At 44.9% G+C, this 24,682-nt stretch overlaps 1 protein-coding gene across 1 annotated transcript; it reads left to right on the top strand.

The window, feature by feature from the left end:
* The first annotated feature begins 13,045 nt into the window (after nucleotides 1-13,045).
* On the top strand, nucleotides 13,046-13,984 carry LOC144753052 (P2Y purinoceptor 4-like). Its single transcript, XM_078640850.1, has one exon. The coding sequence runs from the start codon at nucleotides 13,046-13,048 to the stop codon at nucleotides 13,982-13,984; it is 939 nt and encodes a 312-aa protein (XP_078496976.1).
* The last annotated feature ends 10,698 nt before the right edge of the window (nucleotides 13,985-24,682 follow it).

Raw genomic sequence — 24,682 nt, 5'->3', positions numbered from 1 at the left:
ATTCTCCCCTAACTCGAGTTATGGAAATAAAGCCCTTTTGAATCGGACACCACGGACTCTGCCTCTCATTTAATGCATGACACTTTGTTTATGTATAGAAATTATGACAGGGTAATATTTTATTTACCACATAAATCTGGCGCCCGAATAGGGACTAATCCCCTTCCCCACGCGCCGGTGACGTAGGTCCAGCCCTTGCCCCCTTCTACAGCCGTGACGGACTCCGAAGTGCACATGCAGCGGGACTTCCTGCTTACTCCCTCAGGCCCACGGAGGAGACGGGCTGCGACCAGGCGTCCACACGAGGCGGTGAGGATCGCGGATCATCCCAACCACAGCCCAACCCGTGAGAGAGCAAGGTCCGAGGTTCCGAAGGCCCACCTGTTCTGAGGCGCATGCGTAGTATCGAGTTTCAAGTATCAAGTTTCCGAGGCCTTCAAGTTCTGCTTCCCGGTGAGTACCACTATGGGGAACGCATAAAGTTCAAGACGGGTTCATTTATTTGAACACGGTAAAGACGTGTCTCATTTATTTGAACACGGTAAAGACGTGTCTCATTTATTTGAACACGGTAAAGACGTGTCTCATTTATTTGAACACGGTAAAGACGTGTCCGTTCACACGAACACGGTAAAGACGGGTCCACGGTAAACGTGGGCACGGTAAAGACGTGTCTCATTTTTGGGACCGGTATGGTTGTACTGTATTCCAGTGCATAAAGTTAACTGTTTTCAAGTACATGTTTTATTCCATGTGTCAGGTTAGACTGTATCTGTTTTTAGTGTTTTAGTGTTTAATTTGTTTAGTGTGAATGATTGTTGATTGTTTCAGTCTATTCTGTGTGTATTGTATTTCCATTGTGTTGGTTTCAACATGCCACTGTTTTCGAAATTACGTCAGATAGGGACCAGGAAAGGTATACTAGAAGAGTCAGTTAACATCCTGCCTAGAGACACACCTGGTCATTTTATGTATAATAAGCACGGGCTAGACGCCATTTCGTTTTTAGACTTATGGGTAGATTACACGAAGGATTTGGAGGAGAAATATAGATGGCCTGTCTCGGGAACATGGGATTCTGAATGCATTATGAGAGTAGAGGAAGCGCTATGGAAAAAGAAATCAAGACCCTCTCAGAAAGATGCCATTGAGTTATGGCGCAAAGAGTCACATAGGAGAACAGAGAAAGAATTGAACAAAGCAGAGAGAACTAAACAAACAGGGGAAAAAGCGAAAGAAAAAGAACTGCGGGAGGAGGGGGAGCGGGTCAAATCAGAACAGGCTGATAGAGAAAGAAATGCCGTCGTGACTGGTATTTATCCCGTCCTCTCGGAAGAACTAGCTAGAATGACCCCCTCAGAAACACCCGTAGGTCGCGAACGCCACCACCTGTACCCTTTAGAGTATGTAGAAAGAAGCCGACAGCATCAGAGGCTTTTATTTCCTCCTATCTAGAAGAGCCCGCACCGGACTACGTAAACGCAGATTTCCCTCCGCCCCCATCGGCCATATAAGTTTACTGTGGAGTTCCTTGTAAATAGCTCCTTGTAAATATGGTTTATGAAGAGCATGTCATTATTATAACTTGTTGAGTTTCTTGTGAATATGGCTTGTGAATAGCGCCATGTGGTTATGGTTTGTGCAGAGCATGTTATCATTACGTTAGGCAGGAGAGAGCTGGATCTCTTTCAAGTGCTTGGAGAAAACGTTTTGAAGATGTGCGTACGTGTTATGTGATAACGTGGAGAGATGAGTTCATGACTTTCCCATGTATTGCAGTCATTGGGGAATGATTGTGCTTCAGCTGCCAAAGGGTTAATATCTTGTATTGAGAAGGCAGTATTTGTTTTAACATGCTGTTTAACATGCATTTTATATGTGAGCTGACACTAAAAGTCAGTGAGTGTTTAGATGAATGATGGTCTGATTTAACTTTTTCATTGGTTGCTAGGTCTGCCTATGTGCTTTGTCAGCTTTCTGACTGAATGGTAACATCTTGCATGGAGAGTAAAGAAGTGTTCATTTAACATTCTATTTCAAATGCGTCCGCGTATTTGTGTGGGTTTGCCTGGGAACACTTGATTTAATGTGTTTGACTCAGAGGTCGGTAAGTTGTAAATAAACCAGTCGGATTGAGATAAGGGTTTGCACGGAGGGTGCTTTAATGTTTTCACGGTTGAGAAGAAAATATAAAACAGACCCATCATAGAATGTGCTTTTAATTAGTGTAATGCAACCGTGTGTTTTTAAAAAAAAATAAAAATGTGTTCTACAAAATATACATTATTATTTTTCCCAATGCAAGCTGCCCTTTAGAATAGCGTGTGACAGTTAATCCACTCAATTAGACAACATGGCTTTTTGAAAAATGATGAATCTGGCCCTTTTAATAGGTAGAATAGAAGAGCTTGCACACTTAATTATGAAAATCTTGGTTATGCAATGCAAAATTATGGTGTTTCACATGTTATTTTCAAAAAGTAAAATGTGATGTGTTTCCATGTCATGTTGTTCTGTTTCTTTTTTTCCTTTGCAGCTAGTAACAATATTTTATGATATAATTATTTTAAGATGCTAGCATGTGTCTAAGTTACGAAATAAAAAAAATAAAAATGTCCTTATTAATTACTGATTTTAGGATGCTTTTTATCACGTTTTAAATTTGCTTCAGTTAAGTTAGAGAATGTTGGTTAGCTCTCTGGCCTGGGTACAGATATGTTTTGAATTACAAAGAATGGGTTTTTCGACCTTGAGGTGGCCTGGCTCCCAGGGAAAGATATTTTGTGAAGGGAGGGCTTTTCCCTCTTGGAGCGCCGAGCAGTGCCTGTCTTGTTATTATTGGCCATACTCCAATTCTTTTCCGCGGACAGTTGTTGATATATACAGTCCTCCAACTGACTCAGGCTTCCTTCGCATGCAGATAAAGAATGCTTGCAATTTGACCAAGCTCTCTCTTCAGTAACTTGGCAGCTGTTCTTAGCTCTCAGAGTTTTGAAAGGGTGGAGGAACCGCCCTGTGGGTGACATCACGATGAAGGGGAAGGCAGTGTAGAGAAAAAAAAAACTTGATGAGCCGTGGAGAAATGTTTATATAAGGAGGGGGTCAAGTTGCTCTTCCTTACAGTCAGCACTGAAAGCTTCATTGACTTCAGATAAGGCATGCTTGCAAATGAATAGTTTTTCCCTCGTAGTGTAAACAGAATAATTGGCAGGGGTTTCGCTCTTGCAATGAGTCCTAGCATTTACAGTCAAGCATTAAAAAGACAGCTGGACAGTATTAGCATGCCTCCCAACACTGCTCTACTCCAGTACGTAGACGACATCCTCCTTACAGCACGATCAGAACCTGACTGCGAAAATGCATCACTGACAGTTTTACACTTTCTGGCAGACAAGGGGCACAAAGTGTCCCCTTCAAAGTTACAATTCTGTGAACAGCAAGTGGTGTACCTTGGACACTTGCTGTCCAAGGAGGGTAGACAGCTAACACAAGAACGTATACAGCTCATTTCTAACCTTTCACAGCCCAAGACAGAAAAGGAAGTACGGGCCTTCATTGGCCTCACTTCATACTGTAGGCAATGGATTCCCCAGTATGCCTATCTAGCCAAACCACTCATACAATTGACAACACAGGAGGCAGCGTCTTCGACTGTCCTCCCTTGGACAAAAGAACATACCTTGGCATTTGAGGAATTAAAAAGAGCATTATGTCAAGCGCCAGTTCTAGCGACTCCTAGTTACAGTAAACCTTTTATGCTTTTCGTAACTGAACGGGATGGAACAGCGTTATCTGTCCTCACACAAGATCAAGCAGGAAAACACAAGCCTTGTGCTTATTTTTCTAGTACACTGGACCCAGTGGCCCAGGCTCTGCCTGCGCGCCTGAAATCGGTTGCAGCAACAGCCCTAGCCATAAGACAAAGTGACTCGATAGTGCTGGGACACCCCCTGACAGTACAGGTACCGCATGCAGTGGAGGTTCTCTTAAACAGGACACAAACACAACATTTGACTATAGCGAGACTGACAGGATATGAACTGACATTATTTCAACCACACATAGAGATCAGATGATGTAATATTCTAAACCCTGCTACACTTTTGCCCTCAAGTACAGTAAATACACCACCACATGACTGTGTGGAAATAATGAATATAGTGACGAAACCAAGACAAGACCTGACAGATATTGCACTTCCAGACCCTGACCTAACACTCTATGTAGACGGATCATGCATGAGAACGAGTGCAGGAGAGTTAGTAGCAGCATATGCCGTGACCACTGCTACTGAAGTCATAGAGACACAAAGAATAGACACACTGTCAACACAAGCAGCAGAGCTCATCGCTCTGACACAAGCCTGCATAAGAGCTAAGCACTTAAGAGTGAACATTTATACCGATTCACAATATGCTTTTGGCGTAGTTCATGATTTCGGGGTACTATGGAGAGAGAGAGGTTTCTTGACCTCTCATGGGGCCAAAATTCAGCACGGCCTGCTTATTCAAGCCCTGTTGGAAGCAATACATTTACCTACAGCCATAGCTATCCTGAAATGCAAAGCTCACACCAAAGTTACAGACACCATTTCCCAGGGTAATGACCTGGCAGACCGAACTGCTAAACTTACAGCCCAGACACCAACAGACATGACAAGGACAGAGCTACCATTACTGACAAAAAGTATGACAGTCAGGGATCCTTCTCAAGATGTACTCGACATACAGACACATGCCACTACAGATGAAATAAAGAAATGGACTGAACAAGGAGGGGTCCAGACTGACCAAGGTTGGATGACTAAGGGAAAAGGCACATGGTTTCTTCCAGATTCCATGGTACAAGTAATCATAAACACAACACATAGTCCAGCACACTTGGGAGAGAAGGCAATGATAGACAGCTTACAGAATATCTGGTTTAACAAGCACCTGCGTGCAGCAGCAAAACAGAAAGTACGAACATGTATGATCTGTTGCCAGTTCAATCCAGGTAAAGGCATCCCGGTGGAACAAGGCGGATTTCATCCTCCTGACCACCCTTTTGAGGTCCTCCAGATGGATTACATCCAAATGGACAGATGTAGAGGTTACAAGTATGTCTTGGTAGTTGTGTGTGCACTATCTAGATGGACAGAAGCGTATCCTGTTCCAGATTATACTGCGGTGACAACTGCCAGGCAATTGGTGCGCGAATTCTTTCCCAGATACGGATTGCCGCGTGTCATCTACTCAGACAATGGTCAGCCATTTTCCTCTGAATTAATGAAACAAGTGTCTCTTCTGTTAGAATATAATTGGAAGTTCCATTGTGTACGACACCCTGAAGCAACAGGCCTTGTAGAAAGACATAATCAGACAATAAAGACGAAACTAGCAAAGATTTGTGCAGAAAAGGGCGTGGATTGGATGGTAGCCTTGCCGGTTGCCCTCTTTTACATGCGTATGGTAGCTCATTCCAGAACAGGCCTATCTCCGTATGAAGTAGTTTTCGGTAGACCGCCAAATATGTGGGGTACGCCTTTGCCTAAGAAAATAACTGATGTTGACAGTAACATGCTGACAGATTACCTGGCTTCCTTGATGTCTGCACTACTCTCTTGTCGTTCACAGGTTGCTGCCGCCTTCCCTGACAACACCCAGGTTAAGGAACACGCCATAGTCCCTGGTGATTTCGTCTTCGTGCGGAACTTTGATCGATCAAGCCCCCTTGAGCCGCGTTGGAAGGCGCCGAAGTTAGTGTTACTGACCACGAGGACTGCTATCACAGTTGAAGGAAGAAAAGGATGGCTTCATGCCCATCATTGCAAACGGTACTTTGGACAATCTGGAACTTTGGTAAAGAATAAAGAAATTAAAGACATTACAGACTTTGCGCCGCCTTTGCTAGAAAAGACTCCACAGCAAGAGTATAGGTCTAAGTTAAGATCTAGTAAGTCAGACGAGGTTTAATTGTTTAAGTCCACTAGGTGGTGAATCGGTTAGACTAGATTTCTGACATGTATAAGATCGCATACGACAATAGTAAGAAGAGCAAAATGAAAGAGAAATACTGCAAGATATTACATAGTAGATGTATAGTTTCTTTGATTATTCTTTTTTTTCTGTGCATCGTTATAATCTGTGTTAGTTTAATACTACATGTTTTCTTTCCTCCTCTTGCCTCACATATGCACTCTTCCCTTAACAACACCGTAGAGCATACATTCAGTGATCTGCCACCCCATGAACTGTCATATCGACTTGCCCTGCGTAACAATACTTTCATTCGAATGTTACACCGTTCTCATCAGACCAGCAATGCGACTGATTGCTGGGTATGTGGCCAACTCCCACCTTATCAAAAGACGAAGGGAGTTCTGCCACAATGGTTCGTGCGGAGCATGGTTTGCCTTAATGACCTCACTGGACAGAAAGTCCATAGTTTACCAAGATGAATGGATATATGGAAACTTGAATAAAGTAATGAATGAGGCATGTTTTCCAGACAAAGACGGATTTCCCCAAAGGAAGGGAACCGATCTAGAAAATGAAGAGTACGAGCAAGGAAATGCATCCGTTAGTTTTGTAATGCTGAACGCTCAGCCCATGCAAAATATAGGTCCACCGTTTATTTCAGTCCTACCGGTAAAAGGTGATTTGTGTGTTAGAAAGAAAGGCTCAGTACATATGGGACACAGCAAGTGTAGAGCTGTAGTAGAGTTTAACGATAAAGGACAGTCTTCTTTCAAAACATCACGCCATACCTATTTCATTTGCGGTCAGACAGCCTATGTACATCTGCCCCCAGACTGGGGTGGGACATGTTATATAGCATTCCTGCTGCCACCCGTCTTTCTGGCCCCATCCCATTACCATCGAGATTCACGACTAGAGTATGTTAGACAAAGGAGAGAGACCGATGTCTCAGAGATCGATCAGACTGAAACAGCTTGGGAGCAATATACCGATTTCAACAGAGGATTCTTTTTCTTCATAGGTCCCGTCCAAAACAGTAAACTGATACGCAGGTTAACAAGAACTCTGGAAGCAGTAGTGAATGTGACTGCTTCTGCTCTGGCGAATTTGACCCAGGAGCAGTCTGCCATGAGACTTGTTGTTCTTCAGAACCGTCTTGTTCTTGACGTCATCCTGGCGGATAGGGGCGGGGCTTGTAGAGTGATCGGCTCCAGTTGCTGCACTTTCATTCCTAATAACGCGCCATCTGTGTACGCAGCAATAACAAGACTCCACAAGATTGCTCATGATATACATCAAGACCCAGGCACATGGACTTGGTCCAGTTGGCTCTGGGGTGTAATATCAGCTTGGGGATGGAAAGTGTTGTCGTTCCTGGGAATGATACTGCTTATGATATTCGGCTGCAGTCTCTGTCTGCCGTGTGGCCCGGCCATTTGCGGCCTGTGTGCGACTGCCTGTGTACCACATCCACGTATACAAAGGATCAAAGATGAACAAATGATGCTGTGTGATCAACTATACGGTCTCATGAATATAGATGTGTCCTGAAGGGTAAAGTAGGGGACAAGGAGGGAATGAGGAAAATTAAATTTTACATGACCAATATGTCCCCTGCGTGTACCCTGCGTTTAGTGTATATGCATGTCACCCATGCATTTTCCCTTAGTGGCCTGAATACCGAGGCCTCTGCATTTACGTCCTGCATTAGGATGCCAGTCATCCTAATTTCATGTTGAGGCCCATGTGTTTGCATTGTGCACTTTTAAATCACGATGAACCCGTTTTGTGGCTCAGCCTGAGCCAGTCTCTGAATTAGGGTTTCATGACTCCAGACACTCTGAGAGCTGCAGTTACGTATCCCTGACCTCGCATACTTCTAGCTCAGCCGAGAGAAGCCCAGCAAGGGGTGCCAAGACAGTATTTTGCACAACAGTTATCTGCTTGCTCTACAGAATCACATTCCTGCCCGGTGAAGAAGGTAAACAGAACCCGTCTGCAGAGATAGGGCCTAGCCTTTCTGTCTCCGTTTAAGTAAATTACAGAGCTTGCATCCGTAGAAAGCCCACGGCCCCCATGCAATGAACGAAGAAATATATGCCCTCTCTGGCTCTTAGTGATGAGCGACCTTTGCTTCAGATAATACATCCCCGGACTCAAGATATCAGATAATACCAGACGTGCTGGTCGCCCTGACACTGAAGGCCTCCCTACTAGACTGAATGTCAGCTCCCCCAGTTACACGTCAGTTGCACGTCATGATCAAGTTGTGCACACAAGTAGGGCAAAGTTCCAGCTTGCCATGCAACCCCCTATGACTCACCTATGACTCCTCCTCAGATGCACGCCCACTTGCACGCCCACATACTCTTATCTCTCTTTCTCTTGCTCTGCCTGGAGCGTTCTTCCCTATGTACAAGATTAAATGGTATATATATTGTACTCTGTAAAGAAGGTTCAGAGAAGACCCTTCCTGAGCCTTAGTGGTGATGGAACCGATTCTCCCCTAACTCGAGTTATGGAATTAAAGCCCTTTTGAATCGGACACCACGAACTCTGCCTCTCATTTAATGCATGACACTTTGTTTATTTATAGAAATTATGACAGGGTAATATTTTATTTACCACACCAGGGGAACTATCTTCGTTTCTGGACATATTTTATTTTCATTTTCCTTGAACATCCTAGCAATGTGGTTGATGTGGAGAAAGAGGGAGAGTAAAGAACAGGAACAATCTGTACCTTTGTGTTATGATAGGTTTCACTAACTCCTTATCGGATATACAAACATATAGTAATGCCTGCCCCCATTAGTCGTCATTTAGTCCCTAGTCTGAGCGCCCAGTATTACGTGGGTAGATTTTGAATGTAAAACCAACCAAAGTGGTCTGTCAGATCCCCATCCCACATCCGCTCCTGAAAAGTGCAACCAGCCTGCAATATTCTTCAAATATTACAGGGGCTGGGTGTGGGTAAAATACAACTCCCTGTCTTTTTTTGAAGGGCAGCAGAAAAATATCAGCAGAAACAGCAAGAACATCTCTACCACTTGTCTGCAACTAGGTTTGAAGGAAAACATACACTAACAAGAGATCCAGAAACAGTGGGTCCAGCTAGGACTCCCAACTGGAGGAGCAATAATCAGAAACAATCAGGGTTAGGGTTGTCATGCCAGGAGGAACTTGACTGCTTCCAGGCTCCAGCTACAGTGGAAGGAAGAGAAGTAGTTCTGAATTGTTATGGAACCTCATTCTGGAAAAACATTGGTGCCATTAAATTGGGTGTGTCCCCTACTAGACTAGCTGATGCAAAGAAATTTGATGATGGTCCAACCACTTATTCTACTTTTAAGATAATTCTTCCACAAAAAAAGGCTTTAGTGCAGAGAGGGGATATTTTAGCATGTCCCTGATCCCTATTATTTGTAGGTCTCAGCTGCAGAAGCCTTTAGCTGTTTATCTGTTGGAGAACTATGTTTTGAATAATTTACATATAGATTGAGTGGAGTGGAGTTTAAGGTCACCTTATTATTGGTTGTCTTTGTTGTTTATGTCACACCTCTGCTCTTGTGTCAATGGATTTCCTATCTGCGTTATTGTGGACACCATATTCCAATGTTTTTTTAACTATTTCAAAAAGATAATCAGGTGTGGGGATATTCACACACAATTCAAAGATGGCGTCCGTGGATGCTATGAAAAGGATTTATACAAATTAAATAAAATGCCTTCAAAGATGACCACCATCAACGTGGGGCTTCTTCAGCATTTGTATTTGAATGCATTTTATTTTATTTTTAGGCTCACATTAGCACAGCCATTTAGCATATAACAAAAAAGCATTGTTAAAGCCAACAGGTTTCATGTTCAAGTACAATTGGCTTTGCCAATGCTTGTTATTCTTAGTGGGAGAAATATCTGAGTTTTGTAAGTATAGGCAAGGCCATGGAACTATTTACCAGCAGTAAATAAAGTCAGCCTGAAAGTCCTTGCAAGCATTCTTTGCAACTCCTGGTACTAAAATCCACTAGAAGCATCCCTGCCCCCTGAAATATTATTGTAAAAATCTCCACCCCTCGCTTGCTAATTGAGCCAATGGCTAGTTATAAAGCACAACAACTTTATAATGGGTAGCAGTGAGCATTGTTAATCGCACATCCCCTTAAATGTCAGTAGTAGAGAAACTGTATATGGCAGGATGCTACATCAGGCCGCACACTTGCTACCTATAGAGTGTAACTAGAGTGTGGTGGAATACCACACTCATTGAAACGGGAAGGTAGCCTGGAGTACACCAAATGGGTTAGAGTCCAAAATAATGGTAAGAGTATGTGATTAACAGTCCTCAAATAATAAAGTGGGTCAAGATTTCTTTTTATTACAGTTCTTAAGAAATCGTGTTTCAAATTGCACAACTGTCCATACCTGATGTAGAGGCATTTATTGTAAAGTTCATCTACAGATAAAATCACCAATAGAATACTGCAACACGATGTAAATACAGTTGAAGACTTCTTTAGGGCTACTGCAGCCGACACATTTCATCTTATAGACTTTTTCAAGGCTTCTGTATGACGAAAGCAAGTTATGAAGTGAAGTAGTTATTGTAGAATTGTCTATTACAAACTGTGTACCTCTAATGAGGTGAAGTGACAGGCAGGCGGATGTTGTGTGCAATTTAAACCACAATTTCTTGAGGACCAGAAAAAAAAAGAAAACTTAGCCCATTTTATTTTTTGTGAATTGTTGATCACATACTTATACCTTTATTTTGGACTCCAACCATATCCATTTATACTCCCTCCGTCCTTTCTTTCTTATCTATCCATCCATCTATTAATCCATCCTTTTTTTGTTTTTGTCCCTCCTGCTTTCCTTCTATTGATCCACAATCATCCATTTTTTTGGTATTATCCATCTATCCATCCAATTATCTCTCCATCCTTTTCTCACTCCATCTGTCTTACCAACCAATGTGCTATTCTTCTCCATATCATTCCATTATTCTCTCAATTTTTTCCATTTAACTGTCTCTTCATCTATTCTTCGATTCAGTTATCCTTCTCTCCATCCACCCATCATCCACCCACACATTTCTCAATATATATTTCTATTTTTCCATGCACCCTCCATCCATCACTCCTACCTGACCTATACCCACCCACCCATCTATCTCCCATCCTTCCATCTAGCCAAAGACCCATCCATCCATCTCTCCATCCCCTTCTTTTGTGCTCTTGTTTCATTAGTTCCCTCATCCTGCACTCCACAGATTCATCATATTATTTTCCTGCAGTTGAAGTCATGAGCTTCTATTTGGGGACTTCAGTCTCTAAGGAACAGTAAACTTAAAATTAAATGCTATAAATTACACAGAATTCTCCAGTGACATTAACCGCCTACCCAGGCTCCTAAATTCCCATGACATCTCTCACTCTTTGGACTATGTATTAATCCGTTCTAAAGCCATTGCGTTTTTTTGCTTCTTCCCGATTCCTACATATCCAACTGTATGTCTTGTCCCGCTCATCAAGATACTAGTAGAATGGAGATTTTATGTTTGGTTTTACAATGCCTGAATTTTGGGGGGTTTGGAATGAACTCTTTACTTCCATTTAATCTTCAGGTACCTCAGAGGACTTGTATCTATCTATGGCCACCAACTGTTTGCAAATTTAAAAAATGCTCTTTTTCCACCTAAGATAAATCTAAATGTGTCTTTGTATACAGGCCTTTATAGTGGCTGATTTGAGTTTGGAAGGCAACAGCAGTGCTTACTTTGTAAAAGAAAGAGTGCTGGTGCTGAAGCTCTACTCGGAAGCCTGCAGCCGATTCAATTAAATGTCAGTGCACCGAATATCAAGGCTGGTTGTCTTAAATCCATATCATGCCTCTTTAATCCATTTCTAGACACTCCCTGTCTCTTTACCCAACTTTTGTAGGTTCCTGCTTTCTCCCTTTGTGATGGGTTTGCAGTCTTTCTCTTCCTCCGACCTGCCAATCTGTATGTTTTTCTATCCTGCCCCTGAAAAATATCAATTTGAAAAATAAGTGCTGGTCCCCAAAAATAAGAGCTGGTGCCCCCCACCAGCAACCTCCCAGTGCAATTAAGCACTGGGCAACAGAAAATCTTTCAATTTCTAGAATTTATGATACATTTCCAGGAGAATCTTCCAGCAGGATTCTATTCATCAGACTATCACAATTAGGGGAGAAATCTGTCTGATCCCCTCCAGATGTAGCACTTCCTGTACAAATTGGAGAATTTTCTGTTACCACAAACTCTCCCTGCAAGACAGGTTATCTCAAACTCTCAGTGCTAGACAGGTCGCAAACCTGTTCTCCTCAAAGGAGATATGTTGCCTCTATAAAGGTTTTTCATTTGGGAATTCATTGAAGGTCCGGAGAAGACAGTCGTTCTTAAAAACAATGCCTGCACTTTCTGAGGTCACCCAGCAACCTTTGCAAATCAGCTACCTCCTTCTTTGAGGTGTTGGTAAATGATCAATGGCTTGCAACAGTAACTGTATCAACTGTATCAATGGATTGCAACTGCAGCTGCAAACCATTGATACATACTCGCAATTAGAAGGAGACACCACTTTCACGGTCCTTCCTAATTGTGAATCAGAATGGATCCAAAGCGCATTTTACGAGTCAGAAAGGCTTTTCTGACGCACACAACAGGTTTAGAATATTGTACGTAATAGCAATATGTTTGCAAACCCTGTGACTTCATGAATCACAGGGTTTGTGAATGCAATAGTGTTGAATGTATTGGATCCCAAATTCTGAGACATTGCTTCAAACCAAAAAATGTTTTAAGCACAACAGGAAAATAGGCTTTCAATAATAAAAAGGAACAAGGAGGGTTTTTAAATAATTGATGCTAGGGGAGAAGAAAAAAACACTTGTGCTAACTGCTGAGAAATGTATGTTGGACAGTTCATGTCTATAAATGTTACAGAGAGCCACATTTAATCTCTTTCATTTATGTCTTTACTCATAGGTGAAGGCCCCTGCAAAAGCACCATTTCCCCCTACATACCTCCGACCTGAAAAGCAATTCTCAGTTCACCTGAACCATGAACAGCACATCCTCAGGGAATGATACACAGTGTCATTCCCAGGTACTACACCCTTTCATCCCCACGCTGTTGACCATCATCTTCGTGTTCGGCTTCATCCTAAACACTGCCAGCCTTTGGATATTTTGGTTCCATATCAAGAAGTGGAGCTCAGGCATGGTGCTTCAGTTCAACCTTGCATTGACCGACGCCATCATCACCCTGGCAGCCCCAATGATGATCACCTACTTCTTTCTTGGCAACCACTGGCCCTTTGGTAACTTCCTTTGTCAACTCAATGTCTTCTTCTTGAGCACACACCTATATGGAAGCATCTATTTCCTGGCACTGATCAGCATCCACAGGTACTTGGCCATAGTCCACCATCACAAGAAATCAAATTTTAAGAGGAAATCCTTCATTATAAATATATGCCTGGCTGCTTGGCTGATCCTCTTCTTTCAAGGATTTGTTTTCTTCTTCTCCCTGAGGACTACAGTTGTGGACAACACAATAAAGTGTTTAAACATCCACCAAGGTGACATGGTCCATCTTTTCTTTTATTGGAACATGCTTTACTTGTTTCCCAGCTTCCTCCTGCCATTCACCATATCTTTAACCTGCTATGTCCGATTGGGAGGTTTTGTTTCCAAGATGACAAGCAACAGTTTAAGGGGCCAGGTGATGAGAACCAGGTCTTTACAGATCATCACGGTCTCTCTGGTGATCTTTGTCATCTGTTTCGTACCGATACACATCAGCAGGACCTTAGGAGTGATTGTCAAATATTTCTCTATAGGCTGCAATCTGCTGCACAAAGTGGAAACAGCGTATTACATTTCGTGGGTCTTCACTGCGGCCAATTGCTGTCTGGATCCCCTGCTCTATATATTTTCCACTGAGATATTTTACCAGTCCTTCACACAGATTCCAAGTTATATCAGATGGGCTAAGTAAGTAGCTCAGTTTTTGCCTAAGTCTGTGTCTAAAGAAGTGACAAGTACCTGAAACCCCACCGGAATGTGAGTCACTGATATCTAAGGGTCCTAAACAAGGTACATTTGAAATACAACAGTTATCCTTGGTTTCCTTTTCCAGCACTTCTATAGCCAGATCCGGTGATTATGTATATTTGCATGAATATTAAATAGAAACTATCCAAGGATTTAACATTCTAAAGATAATTTATTATTTCCCCTACACAATTGTGAGTTTCCTTCTAAATGAACTGAGCACTTGAACCAAATAAGGATTACATATACATCCATGTCTTCAGCAATATCCCTGGTTGCCATCTTTGACTCAAAACTACATTTGAGACCAACATCAAGGTGATAGCAAATTACCATCTCTGAATTACATGAAACATTAAACATTTCCTTCCCAAATGAGACTTGACATCCCCTTACCACCTGACTTGCTCCTGTGGAAGCAGTCCAGCACTTGCTACTCATCTAATTTCAAGAGTTGGGTAATTGGACCAAAATGACTTTAGCCCAGGAAATACTAGAATGACTACCTGCACATTCAAGACTGACTGCCTTTCCTAGAAGGAAATACACATGAATACCCCAAAATACTGGGAAAATGAACTGATCCTACCTGGAGTAATCTAAAACCTGAGCGTGGAGCCTTGACTACCTTGATCTTCACAAGTACAAGAAAACTTCCACCACAAAATGCCCCTTCTTGAGCAAAGAACAACACTTATTGAGCTCCTTCTGAAGTAGGATACAAATGGCCCTCTATTTCTCCCAATTCAAAGTCTGATTAAACAAAACCACCTGCTTGCTTGCAGAATGCACAGGTGAGACTGCCTTTATTTAACATTTTCTGTAGGCAAGACTGGTACAACGCAGGTTTATAACATCTAAAATCTTCCTATCACTTGCATGTGTACAGTAATCTTGTTACCAATATGTTATGTTTCTGTTTAACCTGTCATCAAGTGCTCCGACACTCCTGTTCAAGGTCAAAACAAAAAATAAAAGTAAAAAAATAAAACCTGTGAAGACTATCTTTTAAGAATGTATATGATGTTTTGCAGATTTGAAAGACTTTGCCAACGGACTCTTTCTATGCAAAATTCACTTTTACACCTACTTTGTCCACGTTTGCAGTCTAAATCAATCTCATTGCACTTCTGAAGCTGCTTCTCTGAATGATAAGATATACATTACAATGATCCATTTGGAGAGAAGAGAAAGCCTATCCTCCACAGGCCAATGAGAACCATATACTAATTACTATCGGTATAGTTTTTAATACAGTTTTATTAATCTTGCAGTAATTCAATTTAACACATTTTTAGTAGAGAACTCAGTTCTGGGTGCACCACAAGCAACGCAGTGCAATGTGACATATGTGAATAAAATGCACAAAACCCTATTTATTATATATGCAGTCTAGGAACTGATGTTTGTGGAAAAGTACAAATGCAAGACTCAAATTTGGAGTTTATTGGATAAAAAGAGAGTGAACAACATCAGTCCTCTAGTAAACGTCGATGTTTCGACCCCACATATAATTTATAACTGGGTAATCATAAGGACCTAGATGGTAGCATCCTGCAATGAAACAGATAAAGTATACACAAATGTTTATGAGAAAGTATAGGGTACTTCCTACTCAGACTCAAAACAATGGCTGAAAGACACTTATGGCTCGATTTGGATGGCGGGCGGACTTTCTTTGGCCTGCCACCCTATCGGAAATTGGACCGACCATCTAGCCGTCTGTGGTCCTGCCATGGGGATTACGATGCAAGTGCCTGCAAGGCGGTCGCACCATGTACTCTTTGCATTGCAGCGGATGCTGCTGGCTGCTGCACCCGCTGCAATGCAAAAAATGCACATTGTACATATCCCCGCACTACGTGGCAGGCACCATGGGGAATCTGCCACATGGTGCAGGGACATGTAGGGGGCACCATAGGTGACCCCCAGTGCCCACATCAGAGGGCCAGGGCAGAAGGGGGTCTGCTACCAGCCCCAAAGTCACTTTCCACCTGCCTGTTCATGGCGGGTGAACCACCATGAACAGACGGGAGGAAATGGACATCATAATCCTTACGGTGGTGCCTGGTGGGCACCACCACCATTGGAATACGACCCCTCAGCAACACCGGTGGGCTCAATGAGCTCATCTGATGTGTGGCAGTTGGACCTTCCGACAGCCACTCATCTGCTCGCCATTGAAATTTGGCAGGTGGTTCAGATGGGTCCGATTAGAGTGGGATCACCACTGATGGGCTGTTGGTGGCGGTCACACCGTCGTCCTATTTGGGCCCCAATTTCTTTCATAAACTTGAATTCACTCTTTCAGGGCAACAAAGCCTATAAAGAAATAGCAAATATTCCAAAGCTTACCAAATGCGTACATTGTACTTCATGCCAAAAATAGTTTTCTTAAAAAAGGAGGAACTCATTCCAACACAGCAAGGTGGCTAAACAACATTGAATTCCTTGCAATCAATCTGTAGGAAAAAACGAATTTTGGAAAAAAAAGGGAAAACAGTGGAATGAGAACCCACAGCTCTGGTCGTGAGTAACATTATACACACATTGTGCATTGTCAAAAAAGAGGGACAAATAAAGAGGGAGCACTCACCCTCTTTATGCTGCTAGCACCGTGCAGAGATCGGTGGTCAGGGCTAAACCAATTCTAGAATAGCAAATCAAATAAAATGCATTGAAACAAATTTTGAAATAAAAAAGCATGCACATGCTCTCCTCTCTGAGTGAATAATTGCATTGTATATCTGATTTATTACGCAAGATACCTAGGATTACTGGGTTGCCCCTTATTTGTGATATTCTCTGAATGATAAGAGCAAGGACGCCTGCAATTTGTTGCTGCCCACGGACCTTTTTGCTACAGCTAGCGGAACCCGCTTCGCGGGTCCCGCGTCGCAGGAGGGAGCTCTCGGAGGCCGTTGCTGTTGTTGGGCGGTGAGTGTGTGACAGGGCTGCGAGCAGACACCCGGACTCAGTTTCCCAGGAGTCCAGGGTGTCCAGGCCGATTCCAGCTGGCCCGCTCTCCCTGACCGCCCCGCCCAGCCCCACCCGCTTGCCTCATATAGTGCTGGGACTCCAACTTGCCTTGGGACTCGCAAGGACGCCTGCAATTTGTTGCTGCCCACGGACCTTTTTGCTACAGCTAGCGGAACCCGCTTCGCGGGTCCCGCGTCGCAGGAGGGAGCTCTCGGAGGCCGTTGCTGTTGTTGGGCGGTGAGTGTGTGACAGGGCTGCGAGCAGACACCCGGACTCAGTTTCCCAGGAGTCCAGGGTGTCCAGGCCGATTCCAGCTGGCCCGCTCTCCCTGACCGCCCCGCCCAGCCCCACCCGCTTGCCTCATATAGTGCTGGGACTCCAACTTGCCTTGGGACTCGCAAGGACGCCTGCAATTTGTTGCTGCCCACGGACCTTTTTGCTACAGCTAGCGGAACCCGCTTCGCGGGTCCCGCGTCGCAGGAGGGAGCTCTCGGAGGCCGTTGCTGTTGTTGGGCGGTGAGTGTGTGACAGGGCTGCGAGCAGACACCCGGACTCAGTTTCCCAGGAGTCCAGGGTGTCCAGGCCGATTCCAGCTGGCCCGCTCTCCCTGACCGCCCCGCCCAGCCCCACCCGCTTGCCTCATATAGTGCTGGGACTCCAACTTGCCTTGGGACTCGCAAGGACGCCTGCAATTTGTTGCTGCCCACGGACCTTTTTGCTACAGCTAGCGGAACCCGCTTTGCGGGTCCCGTGTCGCAGGAGGGAGCTCTCAGAGGCCGTTGCTGTTGTTGGGCGGTGAGTGTGTGACAGGGCTGCGAGCAGACACCCGGACTCAGTTTCCCAGGAGTCCAGGGTGTCCAGGCCGATTCCAGCTGGCCCGCTCTCCCTGACCGCCCCGCCCAGCCCCACCCGCTTGCCTCATATAGTGCTGGGACTCCAACTTGCCTTGGGACTCGCAAGGACGCCTGCAATTTGTTGCTGCCCACGGACCTTTTTGCTACAGCTAGCGGAACCCGCTTCGCGGGTCCCGCGTCGCAGGAGGGAGCTCTCGGAGGCCGTTGCTGTTGTTGGGCGGTGAGTGTGTGACAGGGCTGCGAGCAGACACCCGGACTCAGTTTCCCAGGAGTCCAGGGTGTCCAGGCCGATTCCAGCTGGCCCGCTCTCCCTGACCGCCCCGCCCAGCCCCACCCGCTTGCCTCATATAGTGCTGGGACTCCAACTTGCCTTGGGACTCGCAAGGACGCCTGCAATTTGTTGCTGCCCACGGACCTTTTTGCTACAGCTAGCGGAACCCGCTTCGCGGGTCCCGCGTCACAGGAGGAAGCTCCTCCCCATCCTCCTCCGCTAGTACATTTCTAGATCAGTGATCAGCTGCGCGGGAGCGCGCGGGAGGGCGCCGGGAGAAGCCCGGGACAAGGGCGGGACCGTCTAAGGCCGTCATAGGCCGAAGTAGGCCGGGCTGGGCCTATACTCTTGGTTTCTCGGTTTGTGTAGTTAACTCCTGGATCTACTAATCTGTTAGACCCCCCTACGGAGTACAACTGTTTTTTTCTTTTAAAAAAATCATGTCGTCTCCGGCAAGGGAGAGCACCCCATTGAAGCCGGGAGGAGCGAAAAATGGGACCTTAGAAAACTACTTCTCACTGGCAGTGGGGGAGGGTGACAAAGAGGGTAATCTGTCCCGGTTAAGGGCAGAACGGAGACGTTCTGTAGACAACCTGAAGAATACCCCCCTTGGAGAACTATCCATCACATCCAGGGGGGAGTTATCTCGAATTGAGGATGTTCCACTCCTGTTAAGGGAGCGCACTAACATCTCACCAGTCGCAGTCATGAGTACAGCTCCAGCTATTAGCCTTAGCCCCACCAGGGTGACTATTGATTTAGTCTCCCAACCCCCCCCAGCCCCCAAGGATAGGAAAGCCAAACCGAAAGCAGTCACTATACAAGCAATTTTGGGACCCCCTCCAAAAAAACGCAGGAGAAAGACGAAGGGAGCCCAGGGAAGCAGTAAACCTATGAACTCACATCTGGACTTTGGGAAATCCCTAAAACCCCCTGTATCAATAGCGAAATTACCGGCAGAGCTACACCCCAAACCTACTGCCCAGGAAGACCCAGTCCCGGTCATGATTAAAGACACAGGAACTAGTAATGTTAATGTTCCCCTCTCTGTTGTCCCGCTGGGAAATCTGGAATTTCTGTTAAGGTCTCTGTTATTACCGATCAGCGAAAGTATAAAAAAGATCGAGATCAGACTAACTATATTGGAGGCCACATTAGGTAGTCTGAAAACTCAAGCTGGTCGACAGGGAAGGTATCCAGAATCTACTACCACTACTGCAGTCCCTCAACAGTTGGCACATAGTGCAGTAAACCTAGCCCCCCCACAAGCTGTAAATGCGGCGGCCTCACAACAACCTTTAAATTCAAAATCTGCACCAATCAATCCACTTTACGCTAACATACTGAACTCTTTGCCAGTACCTGTACCTCCGGCACACCCGGTAGATAACATTATCCCGACCCCTCTAACGAAGCCCTCCGCAAGACCCCGTCGACCCAACCTACCACCAGAGACCAATGATCTTACCGTAGTCATGGCGGGGGTTCCACAACTTGATGATGGTGAAACCGAGGATTTTTGTGCCCTGAAAAGCAGGGTAATCAAGTGGTTAAACATAAATAGACCCCTCCCGAGACACCTCAATAACGAAATTATAATGGTAAGAAGGGTCCCATGGGTGGGAAGAACTCAGAAATCCATCGTAGGGGACTGCATATTGGTGAGTTTTAGGGACACGGGTACGGTGTCATATATATGCCAAGGGAAAAACAGGTCAAGGGAATCTACGATCCAAACCCTTCGTGTGTCTTTCTTCTTTCCCATTACCCCAGGCCCACCCCAGTCACTCCCAATTTATGATAGCTGGGAGAGGGCTGGAAGGAGGGGGAGACATCAGGCCTTTCACCCTAGGCCATTATTTGGTAGACCAATACCACCCCTTCTCACCTACAACCGGTTTAATTGCCTGAACGGTTTAGAGGGGGTGGACTGACAAATAGAGAATGCCTCCAAGGGTTATACAGAAAAGGGCGCTCAGGTAGGAATACCGGAGGAGCAAAGACACATGGTTCAGCAAACCCAAACAATTGGGGTGGAGGAACCTATGTTTCCTGAAACTAAGGCTATGGCTGTAGATAGTATAGGAGGGGGAGGTGGGTGGGCCACGCAAGGGTTGCAACAGGAGACAAGATCAAGGAGTCAGGGGGGTGTAGCACCAGGTGGAGAGGGTGTGAGGATCATTTCTTGGAACGTAGCAGGCATAGCGGGCAAATTTAACAACAAGGAGTGGGTTGATTTTATTAGAAAATTTAATGTCATATGTATGCAGGAGACATGGGCTGTGGTGAATAATTACCATCTTCAGGGCTACAAGTGTTTTTTTGTTCCCGCTCGAAAATCTAGCTCAGGGAGAGCAATGGGCGGTTTATCCGTCTATGTAGATTTAGTCCTCCCAGGCACCTGGTCGTCCCCAGACTGGATCTCATATGGAATCCAGGTAGTTCGGTTCGCCGGAAAAGGGTTAAAATTGTCAGTTTTTAATTTCTATAATAGTGAGACATTAAATACCCATACACCGCTACTAGCTGAACTTGACCATAGGCTGGGACAAGAAATTACATCCCAGAACAAAGGGCTGTCTCATGGGCTGCTTTTGGCGGGGGATTTTAACTGTCACCTCTGTCTGGCACTGATTAAGGTAAATACAGATTGGACACAATGCCCAATTGAGAAGGGGCCGCATTTTTCACACACACCGACTGGGGTTGCTCTTAGGTTGCTTCGGTTTAAGTACGACCTAGAGCATACTATTAATATGATAGACCCACAGTCGGACGGCACACTCCCGCCAACTTTTAAGGGCAGGGGCTGCTCATCCATTATAGATCACATCTTGGTCTCGAGATCCCTGATTAACAAAATAATTAGTGTAGGGATAGAGTGGAGCAGCTTTAGTGACCATAATCCGCTTATTTTAACGCTCTTCTACAAGGCGGGCAATGGAATTAAATCTCATTGTTCAATTGAGGAGAGGGTCACTGATCAAGGCAGGAGATTGAAATGGGCCAAAATTGATGGGGTACAGTTTTATAAAACTTTGGGCGATAAGGGCCTACTGGCCATTAACACTGTTTAGATCTGGAAATTCAGGGACCAAGGGTACTGGAAGCGTTTGATCACATTGCCAACTTGATCGATGAACTATTAAGGTTCAGCGCGCCCATACGCAACTTGGTAAATCCCCGTTGGTTTGATAAAGATTGCTCTAAGGCTTTGAGGGAACTGAAATGCTCCCTCAAGACGAAACCACGGGACCCACAAATTATCAGGGTCTGTAGAGAAAAGTATAAAAAAGAGACTAAAAGGAGGAAATTGGCCCTACAGGCAGAAGCATGGGCAGACCTAAGAGAGGCAGGGGAAAGAAATGACCTAGCGGGGTTTTGGAGAATCATTAATAAACCGACCTTTCAAGAAAATGACTCTCCGGAGATAGGGGCTAATATCCTACCGGAGCAATGGGTCACTCACTTTAGGGGTTTATATAATTATGAGACTGGCACCCATGTGGAGCCACTGGTATCCCCAAGACAGGTCCCCCGGGTAGCATTCTCTCTTAAGGAGATTACGGCAGGGATGGAGGGTTTAACTAAAAATAAAGCCCCGGGCCCGGATGGAATTCCCCCTGATCTGTTTCTTAGTAATACAGACATATGGGCCCCTTTGATGACTAGGGTCTTAAATACTGCTATTACCTGTGGTCTTCCACCATCCTGGTCTAAAGCGATTATTGTGCCAATTTTTAAAAAGGGCAATAGGGACGACCCTAAGTGTTATCGGCCTATTTCCCTGATTGACGTATCGGCTAAACTTCTGGGAAGGGCAATTCTGAACAGACTGTCCGAGTGGACCGAAGAGAATAACATCTTCTCGGACACCCAATATGGGTTCAGGACAGGGAGGTCCACTAGTGACCAATGCCTGAACCTATATATGCTGACTGCCAAATACACCTTGGCCAGTGATGAACCCATCTATATGGGATTCATGGATTTGGCAGCAGCATTCGATCACGTCAACAGAGGAAAGCTGTGGGATATGATGTCAGGTATGGGGATAGAGAGTGGCCTAATTACTATATTGAGGGAACTGCACAGTAACACCTCGGCCAAGGTTAGATTTAATAGGGAGGGAGGACTGTCTGACTCCTTTCCATGTAGGAGTGGAGTCAGACAAGGCTGTATACTCGCCCCTTTTTTGTTCTCCCTTTATATCAACAACCTGGAGCAGTTTCTTTTGGGCTTAAAGGCAGATTGCCCAAGGGTTGGGCCGCGGCATATCCCCGTCCTGCTTTATGCAGATGATGCGGTTTTACTAGCAAGAACACCTCGAAGTCTACAAATCTTGATAGAGGGGTTCGCTGAGTTCATGAGTAACCTGGACTTATCTGTCAACCTAGGTAAATCATATGTGCTCCTGGCCGGCAAAAAACCTTCTTCCAAATTTATTTACACAATAGGTACCCACAGTTTGGAGCAGGTTAAGTCGTTCTCCTACCTTGGGGTAACCTTTGATGGTGCTCTGCAATTTAACTCCTTGTTGGCGGAACGCTGTGCCAAAATGATTGCCTCTAACGGGGCAATAGCTGGATATGGCAGGAGGGTGGGCAGATGGAGTCCGGAACAGGTGATGAATTTGTATGGCTCCATAACATGCTCCAAAGTAATTTATGGGGCAGAAGTTTGGGGGTTCGTGAATACATCCAGAATCCAACAGGAAGAAAATAGATATTTGAAATCAATCCTGAGGGTGCCACCCAGCACCGCTGGACTCATAGCCCACAGGGAGCTAGGGAGGCCATATTTGGAAGATCTGTTAAAACTTAGGCCAATAGTGGCCTGGCTAAAAATATGGATTAATCCAGATGCGCATCTAAGCAGAGAAATTTTATTGGACTGCTTAGGTAGGACCCATTGTATGCGCATCCCCTGGCTCAAATACGTGAAAAACACCCTCGAGGATTTAGGGTTGGGGAATATTTTCACGAACCCCGCAACTATCTCAGCACAGCACAAGAAGCAAGTAGGGGAAATTTTTCTGGAGCGAAAAACCCAACGTCGAGCTGATGCTGAAGGAGTAAAAAAGACTGTAAGGGCCCACAGTTTGGTAAAGAGTGTGGAGGGCATGGAGCCTTACTTATTTCTTTTGCATAACGCACAGGACAGACTTCTCATGTGCCGTTTCAGACTGAATTTGCTTCACTTCATGTTGGCTACACCGGCTGGTTTTACCTCATCAATTGAGCAGAAGGGTCCCTGCGGCTGCGACAATCTGTCTCCGCAGGATTCCCTTCATTTTGTCTTGCTTTGTCCCTATTTTTCCATGCCTAGGCGCAGATTCCTTGTAAATATTTAAAAAAAAGCTCAACTGGAACACGCCAGGGATGCCTTAGTCTTTTTGCTAAAAGCCTCTGACCCATTAACCTTGTGTAGCATTATGAACTTTATCAAAGTTGCAATCCGATTAAGGATGACGAGGGGAGAGGAATGAAAGATATGAGACTTTTTATTCTTATGGCCCTCTATGTCGGCACTTTTACTGTATTAACTATGTACAAGGATCTTGACTAGTATTTAATGTTTTTTTTAATCTGTGTATATGTACATGTGCTTTTATGGTGTTTTCTAATCACCGAATAAAGATTCTTGAATTGAATTGAAGAGCATTTTTTTAAAGAGGATCTGCATGCTATTTTTTAGCTTTGAATGTGTACATATCCTGGTATTTTCCCTTCCATTCACCCTCACAAATGTGTGCTTTTTAACCAGGTCATATATTGTATTGCATATAATACAACTACTTTTTGGAAAACATAATTGTAAGAGTTTTACAGTTTAAGTCTATATGTAGAACTTGCATTTTCAAAAGCTGGATTGTTTAAGTCCATTATACTTTCAACATTACTATGTCAAAACATATAGGGCCTTATTACGAGTTTGGAGGTCTTAGAGTGGGGCGCCATGCCAGTGCCCTGCTCCAAGACTGCCAAACCCGCAGTCTGGTCACCGGCCATGTTTCAAATAGAATACATGGCAACCTGTCCTGCAGCGGCGGTCCCATGGCGGTGCCTTTCAAAGGCTCATATCTGAGCCCTAGAAAGGCAAAGCAATGGGAGTGCCACAGCATGTTCCTGCACAATATTAACTGCTAAGTCCATGCCGTGCAGGAACTTGGGGTGCATACATACAGAGGGGTACAACATGTGCCCCCCTGCAGCCCTGCCCTGGCACTGAGGCAAAGGGGGCCCTCTAGGGCCCTCGTAACTTCCTCACTACCACACTTTTCATATTGGGCTCACCGCCATAAAAACTGTGGCAGTGAGAAACTGGTAATATGCTTGGCAGTGCCGCAGCGGCACCATCAAGCATATTACAGGCCTCAGACCGCTGCAAGACTGCGAGGGATCGCAGATCCCTGGTGGTAGCAGCGGTCCTATGGCAGTCCAACTGCACAACCTGTAATACGGAGGTCAGACCGCCACCACGGGTTTGGAGGTCCAATGGACGGGCAAACTCGTAATTAGGCCCACAGTCATAAGAT

Source organism: Lissotriton helveticus, chromosome 5_1 (assembly GCF_964261635.1).
Source record: "Lissotriton helveticus chromosome 5_1, aLisHel1.1, whole genome shotgun sequence".
In the NCBI taxonomy this organism is placed as follows: Eukaryota; Metazoa; Chordata; class Amphibia; order Caudata; family Salamandridae; genus Lissotriton; species Lissotriton helveticus.
Note: the sequence above shows the minus strand (reverse complement) of the source record. Positions and strands in the feature narration are given on the sequence as shown.

Excerpts from the sequence above, each read along its gene's own strand:
- LOC144753052 (XM_078640850.1), top strand. The coding sequence starts at position 13,046 with ATGAACAGCACATCCTCAGGGAATGATACACAGTGTCATTCCCAGGTA.